This window comes from Heliangelus exortis, chromosome 12 (assembly GCF_036169615.1).
Source record: "Heliangelus exortis chromosome 12, bHelExo1.hap1, whole genome shotgun sequence".
In the NCBI taxonomy this organism is placed as follows: domain Eukaryota; kingdom Metazoa; phylum Chordata; class Aves; order Apodiformes; family Trochilidae; genus Heliangelus; species Heliangelus exortis.
The window spans coordinates 10,410,255-10,435,104 of record NC_092433.1 but is presented as its reverse complement, the minus strand read 5'-3'; the positions used below and the strand labels follow the sequence as shown (position 1 = coordinate 10,435,104).

At 42.0% G+C, this 24,850-nt stretch overlaps 1 protein-coding gene across 2 annotated transcripts in view; it reads right to left on the bottom strand.

Annotated features, from left to right (window-relative positions):
• CHCHD6 (coiled-coil-helix-coiled-coil-helix domain containing 6) overlaps positions 1–24,850 on the bottom strand; it is a 108,455-nt gene that overhangs the window by 15,445 nt on the left and 68,160 nt on the right. The window contains exons 8-9 of one of the 2 annotated variants that reach the window (XM_071755991.1): positions 20,648–20,783; positions 8,322–8,403 (exon numbers count right to left, since the gene is read on the bottom strand). In XM_071755991.1, the coding sequence (XP_071612092.1) occupies positions 8,350–8,403; positions 20,648–20,783 (190 nt within the window). In that variant the 3' untranslated portion in view covers positions 8,322–8,349. The remainder of the gene's footprint in view (positions 1–8,321; positions 8,404–20,647; positions 20,784–24,850) is intronic. The other variant, XM_071755993.1, reaches the window with a different exon arrangement.

Below are 24,850 nucleotides of genomic sequence, written 5' to 3'. Positions count from 1 at the left end.
TCAATTAAAGACAGCAAATGGTTTAGAAAAATAGAAAAATCATGCAGCCTTGCTTTTAAACAGGAGGTGGCTGAGGAGCTGGTCACTCTGGTACTGTCAAGTATTTAAGGAATGATTGACGCAGAGCCAGGCACGGGCCATCCACATTTACACTGCATACCTGGCAAAATAAGCATCAAGAACAGCAAAACCTTAAATAACTCTGGATCACCTCAAAACAAGATGTTAAAACCCTGATCTCTTTCTAAAGTTTTATTTCATCTGGGATTACTTTATAACACGTAATAAATCTTGTAATTCTTTACCATCTCCTTGGGCCACACATGCAGGAATCCCTTCTTTCACAGAGGTGTGACAGCTGCTTCCAACAGTCAGCAGCACCAGAGCAGAGTTGAGGGTCAGTGGTCAACAACACTGCATCTGGGTAAAACTGCTGGGGCATCTGGATCAAACACCACAGAATTGCCCTGACTCCAGTATGGGCAGCATCCATGGAAACCACATGAATTATGATGTTTTAGGCTATTCGCGTGGGCTTGTATATAATCTCTAGAAGTCTTTTAAAGCCTCTGTCTTCCTCTTGCTGTAAAGAACAGTGACAACACACTTGACGGGCTGGGCTTGTAAACAGGCAGATTGAATTAGAGGAACAGAATGGACTTTGTTATTCCTCCCACTTGCCTCAGGGTTCTAAAGATACCTGAGCACAAGTCACTGTGTCTCTCCCAATAGTATGATACGAGAAAAAAAAATTAAAAAACACACAATCAACACTTCTTGGGGTTTTTTTTCCATAAAATCCATCATATTCTCACAGCCTGTACAACAGCAGGCTCTAGAGTTTACCCCAAGAGGGAACCTGCTGTGCCAGGCACTGCATTAACCCTGGCTAGGGCAGAGCTTGCAGTGGTGACAGGGAAGGTGTGAACAGAGCCATACTGGAGATGCCAGGTCCCACCCTGCACACAGCCTGCCCTGCTGCTGCACCCTCAGTTCATAATGCTGCTCAATCACTTAGATTAGATAAACACTTCCAGGATACTGACTTGTGCTGCCATGGCATAGCAGATACACTATAAAAGATGACCATGATCTGCACCAATAGTGGTTTGCTTCCCTATGGATCAGGCTTTGGACACAGGACTGTCCCTTCACTTGCGTGAACATCAAATCCAATATTTGTATGATTGCAACCCTGTAATGGTCTTATAGTCTGGTTTTCAAGACCATGTGTGGAACAGTGGAAAGGAAACTTTTGCAATAAAGTTCACTTACTAAATCATCTTTTCCGAGTAGACACGCTTCTGTTTTCCATTATTTATGGAAATAAACTAGAGGAGTTTGACTTAGCAGAACAGAACTTAAAGCCATGCTCAGAAACCCTGCAGAACTTAGCACTACACATTGCCAAATTGATTATAAATAAATAAATCAGTTTTTCTCGTTAGTCAACTATAAAAGCCAAGTATAGTAATAAATTTTCAATATTTCCACTATATTATTTACTCTAATAAATCTGTCATACATCTAACAACAATAGATGTAAGCAGAGCCAAGGAAAACCTGAAACATTTTACATAGTTCAGTAAAAGTAAGACGCTGTATCAAAGCATTAAAATAGCCTTTCCAGGTGAAATCTACACACTTGCTGTTTCCTTTGTCTTTGACAGAAAGCTACATATAAACCTGCGATGCCAAACCACCCATAAGAAGTTTGCTTTCTTCCCCAAACCTCTCCACGTGCCATTTTCTGTAACTCCTGCAAAGTTGCTGCTTCCTTTGTCCACCACCATTTTTTCACATCAGCACATCCATTGTCCAGATCCTTGATTTCACAGCTCAGCCAGTTGTAATCCAGGAGTGGCAGCAAACCAGGTCCCAAAGAAAAGTTTAACTGAGTTTCATTCTCACGGAAGTAAATTTCAAGCAACTAGAGCACAGATGAAATCCAGTTTATCCAGAGTAATTAATTCTTTACACTTGTTTAAACATGGTCACTCACCGAGGAGAGACTGGCAGCCTTTTCCATGGGCTGTAGACTCCACTGCACTGCTAAGAACTGTGCTAAGAAAAGTCCACATCACACCTCAGTGGAGATGGACTGCACTCTTCAGCTCTGGGATGGGAAGATCAAACTGCTAGATAAGTTCTCTTCCTTGCTGGGTACACTGATTTTTATCAACGGGAAAAGCCAATTAAAGTTGATAAAGACACATTCTCTGCTGACTTTTCCTTACTGCCCACTGCTCAGTGCTAGTATAATGGATAATGTTCTGCCTGTGGGTGTATTTTCTAAGATCTGTCAGTTCTGACAGCATTTTGGCACCTGGATAACTCAAGATTTGTAGCGAGGGTCCAGGAATGCACCATTTCTCAGTGGCTGATGGGTACATTTTTCAGCAGGGCTTCCCTAATTAAAGGGCTAGGAAGAGATGGGATCAGATTGATAGGCTTTGCAGTCAGATGTTTTATGCTTAGTCTGATGAATTAAAAATCACCCTTTAGAACTTCTGGAACACATGAGAAGAGGATGCAATAGAAACTACACTAATATGTCCAAAATATTAAAATATAGTTACTTATTTGCAAATTCCACCTCTGTCTCTATGGCAGGACCTTTAAATACATACTCCTGAAAAGCAATGCTCACTGAAAAAGAAAAAAAAATAATAGTAACGTATATCAAAAGGAAAACTGATATGAAATGAGACACTGCTGCTCTGGAGGTGTTTCCAACATGGAAGTGTTTTGCCCCAGACAAAACACAAATGGTGCAGCCCTTCTCCTTGGAGCATCACTCCAGGCTGGGAACACTGCAGGAGTATCAAGTGCCTCACACAGCTCGATGAGCAACCTCCCCTGCCAGACCAGTGGCAAGATTTGCCTTGTCCTCTGCTGACATGGTCTAGTTATCATACTTAATGCTTTGTCTTCAATACCTGTAAAACTATGTTAAGACAATGTATTTCTGTGCTGGCTTTGTCATCTCTGTCAAAGCCTCTTCCATATAAATAGTGAAATACAGCTCCAGAGAGGCCAGTGGTGAGATCTGTCAGAATAACCACAGCTTGTTCTGGTCTTAACAGGATTTGCAAGTACTGAGCTCCTCTTAGGGGGATGAGGGAAGAACAACAACCCCAAAAAATCAGGATGTGAGAGGTTTGTATCACAAAGCAAAAGTTCATGAGTTCCTTGCTGCCCGACTGTTGATGAGACCAACATAGCCTTAAAGCTATGGAGAAGAAAGTCACAAAAAACCATCTGGAATGGGGAAAATATTTGATGGTAATTTAAAACATGAAACAGAAGAAATACAGTGCAGAACAACCAGGATATGAAAAGCATTTCCAGGCACTGAGAGGTTAAAACAATTACTTGAACAGCTGGGAAAATTAAAATGGTAAAATAATAGCTACCCTTCAAAATTCTACAGATGCAAAGAGACTCTTCAATGAATAACTGATAAAGGGGAAAAAACATTTTAGAAGAGAAATTGTTTCACGCATGAAGGTCATGCAAGTAACAGCTCTTCTTAAGAACCTGGATTTTCAGATTTGGCATGAGATGAAGTGGTAGGGTTAACCCAGCAGCCTTTTACCTCCAGGGACCCTGGGTCAAATCCTGAACGCTCCAAGTTACACATGAAAGCGACTTTGGGTATATCCTTTCTACTGCTTTTTTGGAAACTGTTCCCCACCCCAGACAAAGCAAGGTCACACAGGATCATGTCAGAATTACTGTAGCAGTTTGTTTGCTTGCTTGAGGAATTCTCCCAGCACTGGCACAGCCTCAATGGCTGCAGCAACTTAGAGCAGACAGTTAAGGCAATTTTACTTATCCTATTACCCAGAGCTCCCCCATACACACACCCTTGCCCTGGCAACAGTGTGGTGGTATGTAATTTCTGTGAAGAAAATGACAGTCTGTAATAAGCAACTAGACTATTTAGATAAGGTCTAAGAGGAAAAATAATGCCAGTCAGGGCTTCAGTGTGTGAGCCATGGTATACACAACACTGCTCACCAGAAGAGAGTACATGAACAGACATACCTAGGGGACTCAGAACTCCAGAAGAGACAGCTTCGAGGCTGGGAGCAGCCAAAAGAATGCAGCAGGGGAAAGTCTATCTGTCACCTGGCTCCAAATACCCTTCTTGTAGGCAATTAATCCTCTCTATTTACTTGTTTAAAACAAGGAACCAAAAATTTTCAGAAATTAGAAAAGAAAAAATTGACATCTGAGTACGTAGCACTGCAGAGAATAGACCAGCTGCACAGTGCCAGCTCTTGTTTCTGTTCCTCACCTCCTTCAAATGCACAACCTCTTCCACATAACTACTGAGACAACTTTTACAAAGATAGCAACTTAACACACCTCATCAGAGTACAAACCCATGGGTTTCCTGGCAAAATCAGGAGGCCAAATCCATCCACCCCAGCAGTCAATTCTTCTATCATTCACACATCATTTCACCAGTCTCCAACTGGCAAGCTTTAACTTCTGTTTTAAGACAAAGATGTCAGAACAAACACTCAGGTTCTCCTACAAGAGGACTATTTCCCCACTCAAAAGAATTTGTTAATTCAGCACTATTAGTGCATTTCTGAAGAACTAAGTAGCCTCACACATGTACATTTCTTCTGTCTCCAGAGCAGAGCCTACTTCAACCTACTCTGAGCACCATTGTTGGTACTTCAGTCATCTGGTGGTGTTGAGTCTTGGTGCTGTCAAGTAACTCCTCTGATGGACTGTGCTTCTCACTAGTCACTGATACTAAGAATAGTGAAGAGGAGGAGCCTGCAGTATCCTCCACCCTTGCTGCAATCAACTTGAACATCCCCAGCTAAAAAAGACAAGGTCTGACCACTTTAAGGATCAGAAACATCAAAACATCAGGCAGAAATGAGTAGTTCTTGACCATGACACAGAAAGTAATATGGCTCACAGAAGGTTTCCAATAGAGGTCTTGATATTCTCATGGTCCTGAGCGACCTTGTAATACATTTCATAAGAGTCAGGGACTGGTAGTCTGCCAAACCACATACATTTTTGTCTAAACTAAAATTATGCCTGCATCTTTTAATTCAACGTGGTCTCCTTCACTTCCAATCCTAATCTGCTGGCAAGAGCTACTGGACCATTAAGCACCTGCCTTGTTTCTGCCCTTTAGGTTGACAACACCACAGTGGTGCCTGAACAGATGCCAGCAACTAGAGTTGCACAGCAAAACCATTTAGGAAATTCACTAGCTGGGTGTGTAACCTGCCATAGCAGAACTGCTACTCAGACTGGGAAACCTGCAAATCTATCTCTGGTATCCTGTCACGGCACTGGTTGTGATAAGAACATGAAATAGGGATACCCCAGCCTGTCCCCTCACTGTACCAGCATGATGAACACTCATCAGTCTTTGAGTTGCCCAAGGCAAACAGCATCCTGCAAGGTTGATGTAGTAGTTATGTAATGCACTTTGAGATCCCTCCCTCAGGGTTAAAAAAAGTGCATAAATCTGACAGGATGAGAAAGAAGCTGAAGGAGAAAAATAAGGTGTGAGGCTTACACAAACACCCACACTTTTCCACCTTCCTTCCATCGAGTCTTTGTGTCTTACCCATGTTTTCTGGAGTGCCAAGCAGCTCTCACGTTTGGTGAGGAGCACTGGGGGATGCAGAGGATTACTCTACATCCTCATGAGCTTCTAGTTCTCAGAACCCAAAGTTTTTCACTTCTCTGATCAGCCATGTTCAGATGCATATTTAAAAACAAGACAGACACTGAACTCTGTCTTAGCCCCTGTGGGAACTGCAACCTCCTCTTTCCAAAGCGCCAGTTCAGTGCTGCAGGGAACAGGCAGCCTGGTGTCAGCTCCAATACAGATCTTGAAATTAAAGGAATGCAAATGAAGGGGACAGAAAGGAGAAGGAAGGGAGAGGGTGCAGGGACACTGGAAGGAAACAGGTGAAAAAATGAAGACAGAAGGGAAGGAAAAATCTGAGCCCACACTCAAGAAAGAGGTGAGTAAATAGAGAGAAGGAGGAGGAGGTAGCAAAACCAGGCAATAGCATCTGTCTAGCTGTCTTGTACATACTACAAGGAAAAATCCTATAGGTGGCCAGAAGTGCTCATGCCACGTAGTCAGGAAGAGATCACTTGCTTATAGTGATATCACTAAACCACACGTAGCTTAGAATACGTGTTAAATACCCAAAGCTTGAGTTTCAATCTCGGAAGAGCTCAAGAACATTTTACCCTTGCCTACAGCTCAAACATTTCCTACACACTATCCTGACCTAACAGAAACCCACCCAGTGCTAGCACAGCTTTCCTAATGATCTTGAATTCAGAATGCCACAAAGCAAAATAAAACTCAAGCACCACAAAGAAATCAATTTGGCAGTGCTATATAATTTGATTCTGTTGCCAGTGGGTCCAAATGGGGATTCCTCAATGCTGTATGTTTCTAGATCCTATCCAATATGGCTGGCAAATTTCTGGTGTTTTTTAAGCTTAAGACAAGGGTTCCAGGTAGTTAAACTGAAGGTAACAATTTTTAAAACCATAAGACACTGTTGGTCTATGTTAAAAAAAGAAAGAAAGGGGGAAAAAAAAAAAAAAAAAGTAGGGGGAAGAAACAAAAACCAAAACACAAAACCAGAAGAGAGGCAGACATAATCAAGTGCATGCCTAGAAGTAAATTTGCAAGTAAGAAATGCCAAGTCAGACACCTGGACAGGTTCTTACAGCTCTATAACATGCAATTCCAGGAGCTCATCAAAACTTCAGTGGTGCTTGAGAAATTTGAGCCAAGATCAAGAAATACTTCCAACTGTTGATTCAGAGACAATTACCAGGAAGAAGGCAGGACAGCTTCACTGCAGCAAAACATGCATTATGGTGTGAACTTACCACACTGTGTCAGGATGCACCAGGTACCATGGTTAAGTGCAAATCAAAGCCAGCAAAGCCAAGGAAAGAACCAACAGAGAGAGAGCAAAGCAAGAACAGAGATGGAGGAAAACCCAAGGATCACGACAGAGAGCAGGCAGGACCCAGATGCACAGTTACAGCCTACAGGCTTCTGGAGCAATTAAGATCCACTGAAGAAATTCCCTTACATACTTGGCTGGTGGGTCCAACCATCAGTCAGATCCAAACCTTCTGTGGAGATTAATTGCAAACAGCTACTGAACCCTATAACCTTTTATCCAGATGACAGTGCACTAGACTGCTGTGCTTTGGAAGATTCTTCTCAAGGGAAGATGCCTACTTCAACCTTCAAGCACCACAACACTCCTACTGTTTTATGTTGTCCCTTAAGAACAGCTTTTCACAGCAGCACTGAAAGCTTTTTGCACTGAACAGCTGGAACCAAAGTCAAAGCACAACCTGGCAGTTTTCTTGGCTGAACAGTGATGTAGTTAATCTGAGAGTCAAAGGCAAAAAGCCCATGTTGACAAAGGTTTGAGACAGTGGTTCAAGATATTAACAGAGTTAGAAGTGCAATTTGCAGGATTTACAAAAAGATAATTTTGAACCTTATCCTTCTGCTACAGCTGGCATCCAGGGATTATCTCCTTTAAATATTTTTTTTCCAAGGCACCTATCAAAGCCACTACCTTCCCAGCAGGAGCAAACAGGAGTTGCTGTCAGGTCTCCCCTGATGCTCAGATTAGCCAGGTCTCTTCTCCACATGGGAACTCTCAGATCCCACAAGTTAGTGAAGCAAGGATTTGGATCTGAGACTCAAATTTCCATAAGGGGATTTCTGTTATTATAGCAGATCTGGTTCCAAACACAACCACTGTGAACGACATAACAGGATATGAATCCTCTTCTATATATTCCTGTTGTGTGATCTCACTCTTCGTTTCTTCACATCCCCTTTTCTCTATAGCATTGCAACACTTCATTGATTCAACAGAATCGACAAGAGAGCATGAAGGCAGAGGCAGACTCTCAGATTGGAACAGCTGGTTTTCTTGATGGCATCACATCCCAAAGAGAGGTAAGGAACCACAAGAAAAGAGACTGCTTATTCTCAACAGCAAACAACTCCACACCGGAGAAGAAAGCACAACCCTGCTGACTATGAGAAAAAGGCAGCAGTGGGATTTTGAATATATTTCACACTCCTTGATGGATCATGCCTGAAGATTTTGTGGGGAAGCAGAGCGCAGAGGAAACCACACTTCAAAGCCCATCACTATACACACAGGGCCTGTGAAAACTTTATAAATACAATCCTCTTCTATACTGTCGAAAGCCCCCATGCAGACCTGCTGACACGAGCAATTCCACAATGGCCACACTTCACTACTCACTCCCAATAAGCTTTGGAGTAAGGTCCTGTCAGTCATGCAGAAATGGGCTTAATGATAGATGGACAAGGGTGACCAGAGGAGACTGAAAAAGATGGCGAGAAGTCACTGACCTTGTGATCAAGCTCTGAACAAGGACTGCTAGATTTTGTAGCCACCCACATCCCACTAGACAACCACATTGAACACCCACCCATGAGCTGACAAATCTTAGGCTGCTCCACTCAAACACAGTTGTCTGTGGCACTTATCTTGGACATAGGAGCACATCATTGCAAAGTTTCCCCTTCCCTCATCCACATGTAGAAGCAAAACCATGATAGAGAACTGCTATCTGCCTGCCTGCTGAGCAGCAGGAGAAGGTGCTGAGGCCAGCCTGGATCAGCAGTTGCCTTGGCTCCCATTGCTTAATTTTCCCTAGTGTGAAACATTTCACTGAACAATACAAAAAGGAGTGCAGGAAGCAAGACCACAAGCTACCTAAAAACCATGAGCTCTTTTCTTCTTCCAGGTTGTGCACACCTAATATCACACCTTTTATCTGATCCTAAAATAAGAGAGCATGCATTAAAGTATCAGGCTATTAACTTCTGAAAGCTGGGCTCCTTCCATAGCCCTCTCTTGCAACAAGGAGTTTGCTTCCATTTCTCAAAGGCAAAGAAGGAAATCGATACTCAGACAGAGAAGGCATATTTCAAAGGACAGTCCCTAAAAACAAGGCTGCTCTCTTTTCTCAGTTGCTGCACCCTTGTTGAGCCTCTTCAATGACACTGATCATAGTGGTAAGCACAGGTCAGCCCCTCAAAATCTTAGAGAAGACAGAGTCCTCGAGTGGAAATAAGCAGTTTCATGCACAGCAGAACTAAAGTCACTTGAATTCCTCCAGATTCATGTCTCAAAGTTAAGTTCCTCTGTGACCACACTGAAGTCTAATAAAGGGTGAGTCAATACCATTCCCCCCTGCACAAGCACCACTGGGGGCCCTTCCCTCCACCTAATTGCCTGCTTTCACAATATATAAAGGAACTTATTACTTCAGAGCTTTTGTGCCTTCTGAGGAACATCCCTGCAACTGGCCAGCACGTTCAGAGCAAGCAGAGAGCAGGAGAGAAACCAGGCTTACAGACACACAATATGGTTACATGAGTCCCATCTCCTTAATCAGGGTAAAACTCCAGACATGATTAGGGGGGAGCCATACACTGGGGAAGTGTTGGCACATTAAACCCAGAGCAGTGTTACCCATGACACCTGAGCAGGCTCTGCCTTGCTCTCCAGGGGCTGCTCTGTATATGGCAAAGCTCCTGACCTTCCAACATCTGTTCAGCTTTTATACAAAAGCAAGTCAGGGCCCTGTAAGGCAGTACAACATCTTTGTTGACATTTCAGTCCCTGAGAGAGAAGCTTTCCTTTGGCTTTGTGTCAGTCACCTTTGGCTGTGTCAGAAAATAGTGCACAGCCTGTTCTCTCAAGCAAAGCCGTTTGCATGAGCAAAGGTTCACAGCAAACAGACAGGAGGCAGCAGCTGGAGAAAGGAGACCTGGGATCACTGCACACAATCTCACCTTTTATTATTTATCCACATTTACTGAACACAGCCTGACTCTAATCCATCAGTGCAAGAAACCTGCTAATACATCTACATGACTGGAGAGACTGTCCTGCATTTTATGGGACTCTATTGTGGCAAATGTCAAGCAGCAGCAAAACAAGAAGGCACCAGCTACTGTCTCACACAGCCTGGGATCTCTCTTGCTTATCTCCCAACCAGCAAACACTTGATACTGCATTAAACAAGGAACTTGAGAGCATTCTGTTGTTTCAAGCTCATGCCACAACTTTGCGTGCACATAACCCCCCTATCAGCACAAGCTAGAACAAAGTATGACGTTCACATTAATAGCTTCCAAAATGCTTTTTCTTCTTGAACAAAGTAGCAACCCATGTGCCTCAGATGTTTGGTACAGGCTGGAAAGAGGCAATGCATTAGAATATTATGCCCTGTCTATCCTGAGCACTGAACCTGCTTCTGTTCCAGAGATGTCAATCTGGAGTCTGTACAGATGCTTCAAGGCTGTCTATTGCAGAACAATTAAGTGGTCACTGGTACAGAACAAACTCTCCATAAATTTTTCTCCAGTGCATTCCAGCCCTATCACAGTGCCCTCATCTTGTCACCTCAAGGTACACACAGCTGGGAAGAATCCTGCCTGGATCAGAGCATTCAGTACATTTTTCAATAGCTATTTACTCTGCAAGACTTGAGATGATTTCCCAAGTCTCAGGACACTCCTGAACACATTTAGGTTTGGTACCAAAATATAACTTTGGTGGAAGCTAAATAGTACTGCCAACATCCTAGGGCCCAGAAATATCACGGATCTTGTTAAATGATGATAATCCTAAGTAGGCCACCTTCAGCACTACTGAAGACAAAAACTCTCATCTGCTCCTGCTGATAGGGCCTGAGGGAACCTCTTGTGTCCAAACTCAGCAATTGGTTACACCTGAATCCATGACAAGACAGAATAGTCTTGCCAGAGCTCAGAGGATCATTAAAAGTACCCCTATAATTTACTGACACTGTGTTTAGCTGCAGCCCATCCCTCAAAAGAAGTGTATGCTCTCTCCCTTCTTTCCCCCATGAAAAGGAATCAGCAGAAGTGCAAAGTGCTCAAGCATGGAACTAAGATGACACTGAAATAGGAACAAACAGTAATTCAGTCTTCTTTCCTGTTCTTTTGGAGAGATCAACAAGTCTCCACATCATATCTATAAACAGAAATTCTCCTATTCTGTCAAAGAATTTCTTTCATAAAGTTATCAAGTATATAACTGAAACAGAGTATATTACTTGCCTCACTGTCTCACCCAGAAGATAAAACCCACAATTCTTTGATATTCAGAAACTTTCACATTTTCTTATGCCAATACACTCCTCTAAATCACAGAGTTTTTTCTGTTTTGTCACAAACATGCATTTACTTACACTTTTCTTCTGAGCCTCTCTCTGATCCTGAAGAATGCAGATAACCACTTTGCCAACTACAGTTTTAAACCCTGATCCAAAGGCTTGCAGTCCTATCAGCAAAGAGACTGTCATAGGAGAGTGTCTTTTAAACAGCAACAGTGCAGGGACCCATCATGTAGCTGGGTTCTGTGTGACTGATGCCCTAACAGGCAGCACCAAGAAATCACTTCAGCCATTTCCACGATAGTCAAGCAATTGCCACATGGAAAAATCTTCATAACAGAAAGAAGGTGCTGTTAATATAACATCCAAAAAAGAGAAGTGTGTCCTATACAGAAACTTAATTGCTTACATAGCTGAACTGAGGCACCATACAGTACTAAGGAAGAGAATAAGCTCAGAACAACCACAAGTCATCAGTAGGAAAAATCATTCAGAAAATAAGACAAACACAGAAGTTTTACAGCAGTCTGTTCTAAATGAAAAGAAGAAAAATATCACAGCTGTTAAAATCTCAAAAAGTTTAAAACTTGCTTTTTGCTCATTTGTCTGACTTCCTGATGATATATATTGTGAATGAAACTTCAGGCAAGCAGAACAGAGATTTGAAGGTTGAGGAGCCTGTACAGGTAAAAATAACTGTAGTGGGAAGGTATCATCTGTGACCTGACAGAACAACACTGCCACTTGCCAAAGGCTTCCATGACCTGGATAAGTAGGTGCTCCCTTCAGTTTCAAAACAGTGTCCACAGCATATAAATCACCAGAACACACGAAATTACCCTCACTGGCAAACTCAGAGAGGAATCCAGGGAACAAGTAAATGAATAAAAACATTCTCTATTTCCATATGAAACATACTGAGGTCACCATTGAAGTACAAACTCCACAGAGAGGAAACTGAAATGATGGCTGTGCATACTTCAACCTGTTCAGGAGTTTTTAAAAAAAAGCAACAAAACCTCATGATTTTCTTTCACCAATGTTAAATTCATTCTGAAGTGAACTAGGTACCTGCAATGACACAAAAATGCTGCAGATGTAGCAGTGATTGTTTAGAGCTCCCAGTCCCCCAGTAAAAGAACAGTGTAATAATGCTTTAGTAATAAGACCAAAGCAAGTAACCCTTAGCTTTCCATTACACAGCTCAGAAGTAACCCAACACATGAGCTGCTCAGAAAAATAAACCCAGTCCTTGTGGGCAGCAAACTGGGACTGATAAACTGAGTGGGAGAGAATGCAGAGGCAGATGGGTAGAGGTAATCAGACATGACAGAAAGATAAGCAGGCAGAGGGTAAGCAGAGAGCTTGAAGGAGAGAGGTAGAAGAGCTGAGATTTTACAGCATACAAATATTTGAAAAGTTTAATCAACAGCTTTCCAATATCATTACTTTTAAAATCATTCCCCCTAATACATGCAGGGAACCAGCTGCTTGCAAAACAACCCTTAAACCCTACCTACCATACCTTATTAGGCTAATTCAGAGCTGGAGGTTGGCTGATCCCAAAATCCATTTACACAGGACAAAAAGGCATTCACCAGGGACAAAGAGTGAACACGTTGTCAAAACAATTTTGCCTGCACTTCTGCACATTCAGGCTTAACAAAGTAGAGCAACACACTTCTCCAGCTTCAGAAACAAGGTAAATGAGACACTGCAGCAGCATCTTAACTCAAGGTTTCCCCACCTGCCTCCCACATTACAAAGGTAACAAACTCTAATTATAACAAGTGTTGGCTTCCTGGAAAGCTGTGCATGCCGAGGTCTTTAAGAGCATTTCACTAACTCTTACAAGGCCTCTAACCAAAATGATGTTATAAACAGAAGAAAGCTTCTTGCCAAATGATAAAATACACACACTGGCAAGCAGCATCAGGGCAACTTTTCCAACCTTCTCCTCCAACGTGCCATAGCTCTGATGAGAAAAGGATTGGCTTCCTTCTAGTAGGAGAGTCTGTACATAACGTATCAACTTCTCTCTTTGGCACTGAAAAAAAAAAAGCTAACGAGAAAAATCTTGCTTATGTGGTAGCATCTCTTCCACTGGACTGGATCCAGTGCCACCAGAATAACCCCTGTACACAGTGTCTACACAGGCACATTCAGCTGATTGGTGAAGGCTTTAAATCCTATTAGTCCTCAAGGTATTCAGCCCCAAGACCTGCTAAGAAAAAGAGATGATGGATAGTGTGTGGAAACAGCAAATATCAGGAAACCATCCTGTGCAGACTATAACCAGCAAGGAGCATAACAAATCTTTGGTTTCCCCAGTTTGTCATGAAAACTTTGGCATAGCTGATACAATTTTCCAAGTTATAGCCAAGTTGTTGGAGAATGGATCTAACATTAGCACAGAAGTTATGGAAGTCAGGGCTATTTTGGAACTTCTTGGGGAGTCTGAAGGCATTTGATCACTGACCTTGTGCTTCTAACCAGCAGTTGCTATGGACAGCAATTTTTGTGGATCTGTTTCAATGTAACTTCAGCAAGAAAACACAGTTTAAAAATTGGAAATCAACTTCTTTCTGTCCAAGACTGCTCGGTCATCAATCTCCTGGAATTAATCCGAGTAAGAATTTCTACTTCCAACTTGCCAACACAATGCTACAAATCTTTTGTGAAAAAATCTGGCATTAAAACAGCATGATGTATCACAATGCTTTCTCACCCCCAAGCAACTATTTCCCATACTAGATACGCACAACTGACTATAGGCTACAGTTCTCAGGAAAACACTGCCAAACATGCCAGAGAGCACAGAATTAGGGAAATGTTTTAAATACAGTAGATCCATGTAGGTCCCATTAATTTAAGATGGAAAAGAAATAATTTTCAAAAAGTAAGAAAACAATACTGAGAAACACAATCCTTCCCTGACAGTGCCCTATTTTGCTTTTTGCTTGAAATTTTGATACCCAACTTCAATGAGTCTTTTCAGTTTTACCCACTCAAAGATCATATCACAGTGTCAAGTCAGCTGTGATTTCTCACTCCTGACTGGCTGGCTCTTACAATTTTTTTAATATTGTAACATTTTTAGAAAGAATATTCAGAAACTGCTTTTAAATAGGTTCAGACAAACTTAAGTTTTCAAACAAAAAAATCTGTAGTACAGACCACATACGTTTTAGATGTTATAAAATACCAAATAGCTCCACTTCATGAACTGTAAAGGTATATTGACTTCTTTTCCTCTTCTATCAAAGTCGCCTCCAAAGCCATGTGTGAAACATGCATATTTAGATTAACTTTACCTGTAAGTGTATTTGAGATTAGAACCATCAAGTGAGAAATAAGACCCAAAAGCAACTCTGTCTCACTGTAACTGCATAAAACCCCCGAAACAGAAAATCATGGACTGTGCGTTAGCCTGCTAGGCAATGGATTGTTTTTTGAGAAGACAAATGAGGTCAGAAATCCTCCTTCCAGACCAGGCAACAGATAGAAGAACTTCAGAGGAAAAGATGATGCTGGGTATGGGCTAAGTATCTCTAGAAGAAGAGCCCAAAAGCAGAGCAAAGTGAGAAAAAAAAGTTTTAAGCTTACTTATGTCTTATTCCTTAAGAAAACACGGACTCCAGGAGGTGCCATGTTTGGGCTTTATGTGGACTGCAAAGAGCAGAGAGGTAATTGCTCACATGGGTTAATAAGTGCTGATGGCACACAGGCTGCTGGGAACATCAGGGCTTTGTGAAGTGCTGAGACACAGAGCAAATAAAGAACTTATGTCTCCAGTTCTGTAAATACTGGGCATAGACAGCAGCTATTTCCATTTTAAGCAGGCCAACATTTTACTCTGGAACATGCCTCATATATTAAGATGGCAGTTTATGTCCTTTCAGGCAGCTTTATATTTTTAGTTGATCCACTGATGAACTCTTGAAGATACGAAGTGTTGTGTATGGACCCAAGACTCACCAGAACCAAAAACTGCTGCCTTAAAAACCATAGCAGTAACTGTTTCCATCCTTTATAATTGGAAGTAAAATATGGATCCTTTTCACCTTTGCAAATAACAGGTCAGGGGATGCTTGGGAACAGTTAATCCACTGCTGCTCTTCTCTGTGTTTACGACTAAACAAACAGCAGCTGCCTGCAGCTTGCGGCCTCTCCACTGTCTCCCTTGTGGGGGCCATTTATTGAGTCATAAACTCCTCCGATAGTGTTATCACCACAGCATTTGCACAAATAAAGGTTGGAAGAGAGAAAGACTTAAAGATAATTGACTTTCCAAAGCAGGCAAGAAAAATGCTTTATGGTTACATTTGCTTTGAACAAGACTGACCAACAAAAGACAAGGCAGGCACACACCCGGCTGAGGGTGGGTGCACACACCATCCTGCAGATATGAAGCACAGATTTATCTGAAACTACAAAGCTGAATTTCAGAAAGCTCAAACAACCCTGAAGCCTTCCAAGTTAGATATACTGCATTTCAAGCAGCATACTGTGTGATATATTTATATCTCCTTGATGAGACTTCAACAGCTACGATCTACCCCAGAAGAATCCCAGGGAAGAGAAATCCGCTGTAACTGGCCAAAACTTTCTTCCATCAGCCACACACACTGACTGCTACTTCTCTTCCCCAATAAGCACACAAACAATCTATAAAGCATTCTGCAATCCATCAGAATGGAAACAACCCTTTAGAAAGAGCCTAATGATCCAGAATGATCAGAGATACCTGCAGTGCAGCCTGTGGCATCCTGAAGCTGTTTCTCTTAAGCAGAGATTCAGGTTGCAGAAACAACAGCTCTCAGCAGGCTCACGCTTCAGCAGGATCCAAAATGCTTGAGTGAAACTGCTCCATCAGGATGGGACACTGCATGACTACCTGTGGCATCTTCTTGCTAGTCTGGGTCACTGTCCCTGTGTTAGAGACAAGCTCCCAGCAGAGTTGCAATGCTCTGCTGTTTGTGCCAAATGGGAACTGGGCTGTCACAGGGATCACTTGGAAAAGTAGGCGCCGTAAATTGACCACATTCTTTTTTATTACAGTCAAGGGCAGAGGAGAATGCAGTCAACTCAAGGTTATGTTAAAAAGTCTACCTCTGCTGGAATCCAGACAGCCAGTGTTGTGCAAGGGCTTGTTTGCACAGCAGAGTGACTCACAGTAAATGAGCGTGAATTTTCCCTGCACTTCCATTACAAACCCAGAATGTTCATATAGAGAGAAGTTACTGTACCATAAACTCACTCACCAGTTTATTGCATTGTAATTTCCTTATGTAGACGAGCCCTAAAGCCTTGGCAGAAGTAGGTTTACCTTTGTCTGTTATGAATAGTAGACTCACGAGAAGCTGGATGCAGAATAGGGAGAAAAGAGCACAGGATTGTGAATGGCTCCTAGCTCAATGTATACAGCTCCTACTGACAAGGTAATACATGTGCCTGAGTATGCAGCTCTTTGTAGGATGGTTTGGCCAGGAGCTAAAGTGCAAAACTTTCACCTCACTCATTCTGTGAAAGACAGGCACCTAGAGACAGTAAGAAAACACCTGGAGAGAAAGGGATACATGCCCTTTAAAAGGCATTTTTCTGCACACCACTGCAAGAAGCAGGTTCTGTTTGAAATCTCAAATCACCAGAGGCCACATATTTCAAGTGGCCAGAGACTCCCCAGAATAAGATGATAAATTAACCAACTAAAATTCATATTTGCCTATTGGTGCAAACATGACATAAGACAAACAGAATCCGTCACAAATATTCAGATAAGTTTGCACATGAGTGGGTATTTGAAGGGGGGGGAAGGAATTCACTAATAGAACTCAGACTTTAAAAAAACCCAATTCATTTGTTTTTCCCCTCCATCTGGACTGAAAGTAAGAAACTACACAGATTCCCACTGCCCACTCTCCTTTTCCTTCCACACCCTCTTCTCACTGGCACGAGATAAAACCTTGGGGAAACAGCAGCAGCAATTTTCAATTCTCATTATCTAACGGCAGCAGTAGCTCTTGGTGAAACTTGCGGTCAATAAACTACAGGCAATTTTTAATGAGACAATGGGAAATGCCCCTCCCACAGCTGTCCCATTATCCCAGCGTTTATTAGATTTAAAGCCAGCAATTTTTATGCTGTAGCTGAAGTTCTGTAGAGCCAAGAAAACAGACCACCAGAAAAGATAAAACACTCCCAAATTAAACAGAAGACATTAGAGTAACATCCTCTGAAGTCAGAGAGCTTCCACATAAGCAAAGCACAGGACACAGCAACCAACTCTGAGCAGGCTGACACCGCTGCAGCCAACCCATGGCAACACAACCAAAACTGAATGTTCAGGATGGTGTAAAGAGCAAAGTTAGTGAGCAGGTTAGGCAGGACAAGCTGAAAGCACACCAGCTACAAGGGTGGACAATCAGAGCAGGATTCTGCTCCTGTCACTCTATGAATATCCCACTACAAACATTAATTTTTGCTTCCACAGTCTGGATGTGCCTCTCAAGCAGCACTTGTGGATGGCCATTCTGCTGACCTGTCCAGATGACTGCTTTGGGGTCAGACATGCCATGTTCCAGCACTGCCTATTTCTCTTCCTTGACTACAAAAGAAGCCCCTGGGGGCCAGAAAAAAAACGCTAACACCAGTTACACCCCTACCATGCACTACACTGAAGTTGCCTCTTACAGTAACAGGGCCTGTACAAGAAAATAGTAGAAAATAAAATTCAAAATTCATTCAATGATTACCTGACATATTTGTCTGTTGGGCAGAAGTAACCAAGGGTTACAGCTCAGAGATATGCACAGCAATAGACAAGGGAGAAATGGATGTCCAAAAGAGGAGTCTCAAACAAACACAGTAAAGGGGAAGATGTGAAGAATTATTCTTATCCACTGTAAGCTGCAATTTTCAGTCTAGAAATCTAGAGCTTGCTTTTTCTGAGCCTAATGTATACCATGCCCTGGAGACATTTTCACCAGCCATCAAAAGGAACTTGCAGAGAACCAGATGCTTCATTAAAGAATATTCACCAAGCCTTATAAAATCTTTAGGAAAAAGGAGAACAACAAATCACCAGTGTGCAAGTGAGTTGAAGTCACATAACCAGCTTTGATTACAACAATATCTTGTATTGGAAAACAAGTTGTGTTTAAAAAAAAAAAAAACCACCCAAGAAATCAAGACATTCTGGCCTCTCTTTCCCACATTCCTCCAACCTGAATTTCCTGAATGAGGAATGCGTGAGACAGAAAGCCATTTGGTAAATGATACTAATTTAAACCTAAAGAAAAATAACAGCTTAAAAGAGGAAGAGAGGAGGGAGTTTTAGTCCTTCATGAAAAACACAACAGCTTGTGATGCTACATATATCTCAGGAGTCAAAGGACTCAGTAAGACCAGTGAACCAGACTGTAAGGGCTTGAGCTGTCCTGGGACAAAGGAAACTGATAAATACTACCTTAAATAAGTTTTACTTGAATTTGTACTTGCAGATCCCTTTAGTGCCTATATCTAGCTGTAAGGTTTAGCTATCTATTTTTTAGTCTTACTCCCTCCTTAAAATACAGCAAGGATATTTTCTGCCGCATTGTCATCATCCACAGCAAATTAATGTCCTGTGCACTGCTCCTTCCAGGACGTTTCTGTAACAGTGAGGAGGGAAATTTCTGAAGTTCACTGAACGCACTGGGAACCAAGACAACTCCCAGTTTTTGGTTTATACAGAAAACCTACCAAAGAAGCCCCCCCACACACACAAATCCTCAAAAAGATCCAAGTTAATAGAATCTTTCACTGCCCTCTGCTGTTACCAGTCATTTAGCTTCCAATTTACTCTTTAATAGTATTGGGCTGGGGCTCAGGGCTGGCAGTATCCCAGCCCCTTTCTCAGGCGGGTTGGAGCCACAGCTTGCAAATATGCTGAAGTTTAATGCAATCCATCTTCTGGGGTAATCACATTCCGCCCGCACTGCATGCAATAAAGATGTATTGGTAAATGCATTTGCTAAAGATATACTCCACTGAAAAGGCTACAAGCCTGATTTACAGGAGGCAAGGAGGAAGCATCAGGTAACAGAGGCAATAGATGAGCCAGGGCTCTGCACGCATCAACAGAGGGCACGGATTGTGCAGCAGCAGCACAGGCACCGCTTTACTTGAAAGCTGAGAAAGAAAAAGAAACCACACGTTTTGGGGGCTGGGGACTTCAAGGATATCAGAGAAAAGCCCTATCCCTGGCAGCTTTAACCTTGCTGATTTGCAGACATACAAAGACCTTCTTTGTAAACAGGAAGGAAAAAAATTCCACCAGGACCAGCAACAACATTTGGTCTAATATATCCTGACAATTTTCCCATCTCCTTCTGTCGAGCTTCTTCTGGGAGCCGGCTGGCAGCTTGTTTCATGTTATACTTAAATCAGGCATACAGCTTCCCCTCACAATGCTAATGCGACAGAGAAAGACTGCTCCATGAAATCTCCACCTCTCCCTCACCCTTTGCACCAGTAATCCCAGGAGAGGAGTCTCAGTTTTCTATTCCCAGAACATGCCATCCTTTCCCTCAAACCCACCTTATTAACGCCTCAGCTCCTTTCTGAGAATTCCATACCTCTCTCTCTCAAAAAAAGTTAAAGCTGGTTGCCCTGGAGGGATGCCTGACACACTGGATTCTCACATGGGGAACAGCATTATCTACACTCCAAATATCCCAAGCAGCAGTTTATGTCTTACCACTCACTTTTCCCAAGACCATATCCTAGCTGCGATGTTCAAATACCTCACTTTTCCTTTCACCTTCACTTGTTTCACCTGCCAGATATGTTTTCAAGGTACTGAGGAACCACTGTCCTAAGGCATCAAGAGTCTACCAGGGCTCTGCAGCTCTGAATGAAAATCCATAAGGCTTGTTGTCCCCCTGCACAAACACCTTTTAGGAGAGTGCAGTTTTCTTTGCCCAGTAAAGATTTCCTTATGCAGTAACAAAAGGAATTAAGATGTCCAACTGCAAGGTCCCATAATGGGAATATGTTTAGAGCCCATTCAAAACACTGTCAACATTGACAAAATGGATTTGTCTAGAGTTTGCAGTACAGTATCCAAGAAAGCAAAGCTTGGGAAAATTATTGTGGCTGACTTTGAAACCTAGGAGCACTGGTTCTACTGTTTTGGTGACAACTCAGTGTAACAGGACCTGTTGATGAGTGAAGCTGGGACATAGCACAGTGACTGGGAAATGTGGAACTAATGTGGAAAAACAGATCCCAAAGAAAAATTCTCTCCTAAGAACACTGCAATTTGACTAACATATACCACAGCTTTCAGAAACACTTCCCAGAAGAAAAAAAAAAACAAACAAGCAAAACAAGATAGCAAAGCCAGCAAGTACAACAGGGAAGTTTTTGTTACCTTCTGAGCAGCACTAACACAGCGCTGGTATTCCTTAGCCAGCTCTGAGCATTTGAGCACTTCATGTTTATTTTCTTGGTAGCACTTCAGAATTTCAGACTGCAGGCTTGCACAGACAGGATCAGTGTTCCTCCTCCTGCAGGGAAAACAAGCACAGAAGGACATATGAAAATAAGACTTCACCCACTTACTACCACTTTACCAGTGACATACATCCTAATCTTATGTAGGAGTCATCTAGTCCTAATAGAGAAACTGGTGGGAACAGCAATCACCAAAGTGGGTCAAATGACCAACAATGTTATAGAATGGTTTGGGTTTCAGCTGGAGAATCCAGACTACTTAGCAGAAAGAAAGAACACTTCTTTCTTTCTAGGTTGGTGCAAAAAGCTGTTTAGTCCTTAAATAAAACATCGACTCTCCTCTGCAGCAGAATAAAAGAAATCAATTCCAAGAGGCTCAGTGACTTCCCCAACTCACAGTGGAAACCTGGCAGAAGTCAGGAATCCTTGCTGGGCCTGTGCTAGATCTGTAAGTCTGATAAGGAACTGAGAGGACTTGTTGAAAAAGTATTCTCTATCTACTGAATTCTCATTAGTGCTTCAAAAAAAATCCAACATAGTTGGAAACACTGCAGTTCTCCAAGAGACTAGAAAAAATGGAATAATAGCAAGACCAGATATCTATTTCTTTGTATTTCTAAAGCAATTAGTACTCACACCCTGTAAGTGGCATTGACAGCTACCCAAGAACAATCAGGGATGATGTTCTTATACTCTAATGTGCATGTGTACATATGGCACATCATCAGCAACAGTACCAATAAAGGGGAAGGTCGTTGTAAAACAATACCAGAAACAATGGCACAAACACAGTGGCATCAGCTGCAGAGACAGGCAGACACAAATTGCAGGAATTTGCAGCACAATTGCCGTGGTATGTTTAACCAGAGGACTAGAGAGCATATGCTTAGGTGTAGCAATCCTCAGATGCCGCACTCCTAAATTGTAAATCCATTTAATTCCTTCCAATTTCTGCCCCAGTAAGCTCAGAGAGCTCTGTGCCCAAATATCAAACTCACCTCTCCCTTCCAAAGCATTTGATGCTACAGGCAGGCATTAATGCCACACTATGATGTATTCATTTCCACAGTAACAACAGCAGGCACTCATTCAGCAAGAGAGCTTCACAGCAAAGCAGAGACAAAACATGACCTGTTCCTGGGCATGTCTCATTCTCCCAAGTGGAACAGATGTCTACAAAACTTGAACTCTTAAACCAAGATCTTGTAAAAAGCTTTTGGAGAGTTCAGATGAGTTTCCAAATCATGCTTGTTTTTGTGAGATGCTGAGGAAGGGAAGTGAAAGGGTCAAAAGAAGGGGAAAGACAGAAAAAAAAAAAAAGAAAAAGATTTGTCCTTTCCATATCAGCAACCTGGTTTAGCTGAGAGTATTCCATGTGGTATTTCTTCACTCCTCAGTTTTAACTGTCAACATGCAGGGAGAGGCTAAGAATTTTTCAGTAACTGATGACAGACAAACTATAAGGCACTGAGGTTCAGATCAGAAACCAAAGATACTATACAGACTTCTTCTTCCACCTTCATTTTACAGTTTTTGGAAGAAACTTATTCCAGGTATAGTCCCCAGAGGCTAGTGTGCATTTCTAATTTCTATGTTCTATAGCAAATCACCTTTAAAGCCTCTAAAAATCCATATTCTAAAAAAATCTTCAAATTTTGGAATGGAAAAGAACCCAGGGAGAGCTTCAGAAACTCATAATGTTGGCATTTTGCTTTGTCGCTAACTTTAATATCACTCTAATCAAATCAGCAAGACTGTGGAAATGATACCAAACAATACCAGGTCAGGAAATACCACCAAATCCCTCAATTCATTGAAAAAGTTAAGACTTTTAAAATTAGGTTTTTTTAAACTCAGCCATGTTAAACTGAAGGGCATTTTGCAATTTTCACACAGAGAGCTGGAAGAGAAAAAAGGTACAGCATGCCCCAAAACCAGGCTGCATTCATCTGAACTGAGCAATATGGTACAAATATCTCAGAGATATTTAGAATGTTTGAGGTTGCCATTGTCAGACTGGAAAGCTATAGGAGCAAAGCCTCTTTTTTGTGTCTGATCCTGTCCTTCCTATGGCATCAGTCATGCAGCAGTAGTGCAAAGTCCACGGTTCTCCTGTTTAGCAGAGCTCTTGTTACTCAGCTCACAGTGCAGAGGGCTATTTTAAACCTAAATAGTGGTGAATGAGAAGCCCCAGAGTGGGTGTTGCTGCCCCAAGCCTGCCAGGGGGACAAGGGATCAGTCAGGACAGAGGGGCATGCCTTGCCCAGAGAGTGCCTCCATCAGTGTTCACATACACCCCTTCCCACAACACTGAGAGGATTTATTGAGTACCAGGTGCCCAGAATCATAACAAGAATATTCTCCTTTATTTCTTCAAAATAAAACCTCCAACTCTGGCTACGTATCAATTGCACCAGCTTTTGAAAACAGATTTAGACAAACTAATCAATGCAACGCTATGTTGATTAAGGTAATTATCAATACAAATTATACAAACCAATATGTTAGTGCATTCACAAGTGGACTGGAAATTCAAAAGAAATCCTACAAAGACAAGAAATTTTGCTTTGGAGCAGGAAGCTAGAGACATTACTGTCACTGTTCTCCCTCTGTGCAGTGCAAGCCATGAAATGAAGGGACAAGAAGCAAATGTGTGGGAGTATACAAGTCACCCACATCCAGCAGACCAGTTCTGGTGCCCATCCAGACTGAAAAAGGGCATTGGAACAATAGCTTGAGAAGCCTCCCCCCCAGCACAGAAATCACTACTCCTGTCCTATCAAAGGGACATCACTATCCTGTTCTCCTTAAGTCTCTAAACTTCAGGTTGCAATGTTCCTACGCAAGTCAAAACTTCATCCCGATACACCAGCTGCACCTTACCATTGTCTGGCTTTACTCATATATATCTGAAAGGAAAAGGAATTAAACATGAAAAGCCTGATGGAAAGTAGCAGCATCTAACTACAAGCATCTCTACTGAGAGCAATGGCACATTGACTTCTGTGATTCTGACACTGTGATTTTGTGACTTCCAAAGGTGAACCTTCATCAACAACCTCCCCTCAACTTCAGCCCAGCTCAAGACTGTTGGCACTAAAAAGCCATTAGAAAAATAACCTTCTGGACACTCCTCTACACCACTCTTGGTAAACACCTCATTCCCTGATGCTTTTTATTATTATTTCTTAAACAATAAGGGAGAAGGAACACAGTACAGCAGGGATGAGGTGTGAAGACAAAAAGAGCAGAAAACTGGTATGCTTTGACCTTTCTTCTAAAATGGGTAGTATTAAGGAAAAATATGCTACCACCAAAAAGGTAGACCATTTGCCTTGGTCTAAATTAAAACACATTGTGATTGCTACTGGTATTATCAAAACAGATGTAGAAGGCTCATTTATAGAAGCCAGTAAAAAGGCAAGAGAGAAAGAGTAGGCTGGGAGGGGCTAGGACAATACCTGTGGAGAGGCAAGTATGAGAGATGAGCTCTGGTAATATCTTGGGAAGTAAATGCAGGACATACAGAATATGAACGATTAAACCAGCAGCACACAGTTTCAAGTACTTAAAAGAAAGCAGAAAAAAATGACATGTTGAAAAAAGGAAAGGATAAATCTAGAAATCAAACTCTTTAGCAGTGCCTCCCCCATCACAGTGGGGAAAGAAACCTTTCCCTCTCTGCTGTTTAATAAGAAGGAAGACTACGTACAGATGAAATCCACAATCTCAGATCTTCCTCTACCCCTCCCATGGAGGAATCTAAATCAGAGCTTTTTCTGGAAAAGAAGGGAGAGGTTTTCTTAAAATGAAACAAAGGGCATCCTTCTCTCTGCTGTCCCTCGAGGTAAGACAGAACGAGTGTGATCTTGCTGCATTTTGACACACCAAGAGTTACCAAATCCCCTCTATCACTGCATATTCCCTTTACTTTATTTAATAAATGAAATCTCATCAACTTATCCTTCTTCTATTATCACTGCTGACATCAATCTGATAATATTGGCTTGGCGTGGAATCGTGCTATTATATGTCCTCTTGATATTTAATTTAAGAGAAACGTCTGCAGTGGGGTGAATATGTGAAGCAAGCTTTTTATTACTGGCAGCAGTAAGGACGC